Below are 4,895 nucleotides of genomic sequence, written 5' to 3'. Positions count from 1 at the left end.
ATATGGTAGAATTACTTACTTTAAGTTCAACTTTAGATCCTAGAGATAATTATAAGTTCTTCAGTATCAACAAAGTAGTATGTGAATTAGTAGAACGTTAATGGTTTTATCTGTGACTTCAGTGACCAAGAGAAATTTCACATTAGAATGCAACCTCAACATTATGAACTTGATGTTCCTAATCATGTTGAGTTAACTAACTTGTGCACAATTTCGGAGTTAAGTCAAGGACGATTAACGAAGATAGGAAAGTCTTTAACATGTCATTTGACTGATTGTTTGATTAGCTTGGTATTAACTCTCCCTGTTTCAACTGCTATAACTAAGAGATCTTTTTCAGCTATGAATATTGTGAAGAATAGACTCAGAAACAAAATAGAAGATGAATTTCTTACTAATTGTCTTTTGATTTACATTGAGAAGAAGATTGCTAAAAGATTTGACACAGATTCTATGATCGATGAATTTTATGATATGAAGAATCGACGTGTATCACTTTGTTAGTAAAAAGTACACATATTTTTCTATACTTTAAATATATATTTTCTATTGGTATATTTTTATAATACATCTTACATTATAATTTATTTGTATATTTTTTTAAATATTATATATATTATGGACCCACATGATAACATTTTTGGATCCGTTCCTGATTGTAAAAAGGTTTTGGAGAGAGTATGAATACATGGTGTATTTAGGAATAAAAATAGGTAACAGTTATTTAAATTTTTTTAAAAAATTAAGTATATTTACTAAAGTTTTATTTTAAATGTTGTCTAAAATATAATTTTAGCTACATTGCTAATATTTTAATAGCTACATTGCCAATATTTTAATACATATTAAAAGATAAATGTTACTAAATATCTAAAATATAATAGTGGGTGAATTTGGTAAGCATACTGCTGGCATATAGTTGTTGGCATAAATTTAATTAATTGGAAAGTTACTAAGAATGGTATGGTTTTGGTTTATACAGATAATGATAAATCCTCCGAAACGTCATTTTAGTTAAGGATTCCAAGATTTCAAATTTCACGACAAGGACTTGGTGTTGTACTATATAAACTCGTTTTGTCCTAAGTTATTGTCACACCCATTTTCACTGGAGTTTCATATCCCTTCTTCCAAGTTTCTAAGCTTCTTTGTCCTGTGCTTCGCTTCTTGCTTATTTGAAATAGAGAAAATGGCCATCCAGGCTGAGCACCATGCCCATGGTTTGATTATGTTTTTCTTCTTCTTTTAAAAAAAAAGTATTGGAGCGTTATTTTTTCTTTCTGGGTAGAAAATCCCATATATCTCAATTTGTTTTTTTTTCTAGGTTCCCAAGCTGAGGAAAAGAAGAATGTGCACACCGAAGAAACCAGTGAGCTTGTGTCGGCAAAGGACAGAATGTTTAAGGCCCCAAAAAGCAATGCATTTGGCCAATCTTTCAGGTTTCAGTTCCCCTTTATTTCAATATTCTCTTTTATTTGATTTTTATTTCTTTGATTTAAAATTTATGATTTTAAGCAGCTAACGCCATATATTTGACATAAATTCACTCATCTAAAAAAATTTAAATTAATATAATAAGACATATAAATAATTATATCTCTAATATAAATTTTGACATATATAAAAGTCTTATTTAAACTTAAAATGTGATTGTGCATAGATATTTTTTTTTAAGATTTTTTATCTTAATTTTTTTAATAATAAAAATTAAACTCTAACTTTCTTTAGTAATAGAAAAGACATATAAATTGCTACATTTCTTTATCTAATATTTTTAACAATTTAATTTTGTTTTAAATGTTAAATATGCAACTAATTACATATGTCAATATAATTTAAAAATAAAAAACCTAACTTAAACTTAGTTTGCTCTAATTTTACTACATAAAGGGCGAGAAAAATTTTGTATCTTTGTGACCCACGTTCTCTCAATAAAACTGAGATTTCTTTTTTATATTTTTGAAAGAATTTAATTTTGATCACAAAGTAAAAGACTTTTCATATATATACCAAATCATATATCAATAAATATAACAACTTTTTATATCTAATTACTATTTAAATAATAATTTAAAATATTGTGTAAAATAATTTACAAATTCATAACCCTTCATAAAAAGCTTACATATACCATACAATAATACACATACAAATTTGTAAAAATGGCTTCAGATATCGATCAAAGTGAAATCAGTCTTCTAATGAGATTATTTGGCAGGGATTATGATATTGAAAGTGAAAGACAAAAAGGTGTGGAAGAATTCTATAGATTACAACACATTAATCAGACATATGACTTTGTAAGTCAAATTCTTATTTTCCTCAAACATGTTTATATATACTAATACACAATAACATGAAAGCTCAATGCTAATTCATGAAAATTTCATTTGCTAATAATATAGGTAAAGAAAATGAGGGAGCACTATAAGAAATTGGACAAAGCAGAAATGAGCATATGGAAATGTTGTGAGCTGCTTAATGAAGTAGTGGATGATAGTGATCCTGATTTGGATGAACCTCAAATTCAACATTTATTGCAAACTGCAGAAGCCATTAGAAAAGATTATCCTAACGAAGATTGGTTACATTTGACTGCTCTCATCCATGGTAATTAAATTTGAAATCTTAGATTTTTTTTTCATTTTCTATTATAAAGGTTAATTAGTTTAATTTTAGTTATTTTTTGTCCTTTTATTTTAAGAAAGTTTTTTCATTATTGATAGATAGTTAATATGAATTGACAAATGAATATTTGTTTATTTCAGATCTCGGAAAGATTCTTCACCTTCCTCAATTCGGTGAACTTCCTCAATGGGCTGTTGTTGGTAAGAACTTTCTTATTCTTTATGATATTTTTTTTTTAAATGAAATAATCTTTTGAATATTATGTTTTAGAAATAAAATTTAATTACAATATTTAAAATTAATTATCATTTTAAAACCATAATACAAAACCAAATTTTTATTAAGTCATTATGGCTACATTAAGGTTGAGAGAGTGTAAATAATTAATTATAAAAATATTTGTGTTGTAATTATTTTGATTCAATTTACAATATTTTAAATAAGACACATCCCTATATTTCATGTATAATTATTTTATCAATCTTTAAATTCCCAATTAGCTAGTTTTGGCATGTTACTTTAAATTAAACATTTAACCAAATGATTAAATACATATTTGCAGGAGATACCTTTCCTGTTGGTTGTGCCTTTGATGAAAAAAATGTTCACCACAAGGTAGCCTTCCTCTTCTAACAAAACTGTAAAAATGACCCCTTTTTTTGCATGTCTCTAAAACAATCATGTTAAATTTATATTAAAATTAACAATCAGTATAAAATACATATTAAAATATAAAATACATATTAAAAATAAATTAAATTATACATATATTTATAAATAATATATAATGGTTAATTTTAGTGTATAAATAATATATTTTTATTCTAAAATTATTATCAACCAATAATATAAACTTTTTCTATGCTTCAGTATTTCAAAGAAAACCCAGATAGCAAAAATCCTGCTTATAACACTAAAGATGGAGTCTATAGTAAAGGGTGTGGATTAGACAATGTACTCATGTCATGGGGACATGATGACTATATGTATATGGTGAGTAATTAAATATATAGTTATAATTTATATATAATTTATTTATTATTTTGTTCAAGATATATAATAAATTTATACTTCACTTGAATTTATAGGTAGCAAAGGAAAATGGAACCACTTTACCTTCACCTGGCTTATTCATTATTAGATATCACTCATTTTATCGTAAGTATTTTTATTTACTATGTGCTTTTCCTTTTATGTCATAAGAAGGCATTTTTTGTTGGGCAACAAAAGTTCGTTTTATTTTGTAAACCAAAAAAAAATCATAATTATTTTTTAGAATTTTCTTTCAATAACGATGTATTAAGCTTAAAACTCTTTTGCAGCTTTGCATAAGGAGGGAGCATATACTCATTTCATGAGTGAAGAAGATTTTGAGAACTTGAAGTGGCTTCACATTTTCAAGTTAGTCTTTTTTTAATATATATATATATCAAATAATTTGCACACAGCATTTGGTATTATTACTAATCAATAACATCACCTGTAATTTTATGTATTATGTAGTAAATATGATCTCTATAGCAAAAGCAAAGTTTTGGTGGACGTTGAAAAAGTAAAGCCATACTATCAATCACTTATTGACAAGGTGGGGGCACAAATTTCAAATAGATTATTGCTCATTTTGTTTTATTTGAATTCCTTTTCTTGTTTCTTAATGTGACGTTCTTACTTTTTTTTTTTTTTTGAATGCTTTTATAGTATTTTCCAGCAAAGCTGAAGTGGTGAAGAATCAATATAAGTTAATTAATGGATCTACCTCAAGGGCCTGGAGGGAATTGATTAATTTTCCTTGAGAGCAAGTTAAAAAATAGAGACCGATTGGCGATTGCATATATGTGTTGTAATGTATTAATTTCTATAATTACATATATGTGTTGTAAATCACAAATAGATTACTTTATATGAGACTTTTCAGTGATATATATACTCAATAATATGATGTAAACTATTAAAATGAATGAATGATGGATGAACCTGTATATATATGAATTCTTATTCATACATATCAAAATAACAATCAATTAATATAATCAATCAATTAATACAGTAACTACTAGAAAAAATGATTTTTAGTGACTATTTATTTTGTTTTTAGTGATAATTAAAATAGTCATTAATATAATTACTAGCAATTAGAGATTAACCGTCTTATGTTTTGTCACTAAAAGATTTTAGTGATAATTATATAATTGCCAATAAAGATCTTTTTAATGGCCGCTAAAAATTATCACTTTTTGTAGCAATTATACAATTGTCAATAAAAAAAA

The 4,895-nt window shown here is 25.7% G+C and overlaps 1 protein-coding gene across 1 annotated transcript; it reads left to right on the top strand.

Moving 5' to 3' along the window:
* Window positions 1-1,189: 1,189 nt before the first annotated feature.
* Window positions 1,190-4,353, top strand: LOC148569807 (inositol oxygenase 4-like). Its single transcript, XM_088509078.1, has 11 exons — window positions 1,190-1,220; window positions 1,325-1,439; window positions 2,219-2,300; window positions 2,406-2,610; window positions 2,769-2,828; window positions 3,191-3,243; window positions 3,499-3,621; window positions 3,717-3,786; window positions 3,951-4,029; window positions 4,132-4,213; window positions 4,327-4,353. Exons 1-11 carry the CDS (start codon window positions 1,190-1,192, stop codon window positions 4,351-4,353), a joined length of 927 nt encoding a protein of 308 aa, XP_088365204.1.
* Window positions 4,354-4,895: the final 542 nt, after the last annotated feature.

The sequence above is a fragment of the Arachis ipaensis genome, chromosome B3 (genome assembly GCF_059453495.1).
Source record: "Arachis ipaensis isolate K30076 ecotype BB chromosome B3, ASM5945349v1, whole genome shotgun sequence".
NCBI lineage: Eukaryota > Viridiplantae > Streptophyta > Magnoliopsida > Fabales > Fabaceae > Arachis > Arachis ipaensis.
This window is presented reverse-complemented; position numbering and strand designations above follow the sequence as displayed.

What these genes read in the sequence shown, in the direction of transcription:
- LOC148569807 (XM_088509078.1), top strand. Translation starts at nt 1,190, where the DNA reads ATGGCCATCCAGGCTGAGCACCATGCCCATG. An exon ending in GGCTGAGCACCATGCCCATG is followed by an intron (nt 1,221 to 1,324) that starts GTTTGATTATGT and finishes TTTTTTTTCTAG; the next exon opens with GTTCCCAAGCTGAGGAAAAG. An exon ending in TTTGACTGCTCTCATCCATG is followed by an intron (nt 2,611 to 2,768) that starts GTAATTAAATTT and finishes TGTTTATTTCAG; the next exon opens with ATCTCGGAAAGATTCTTCAC.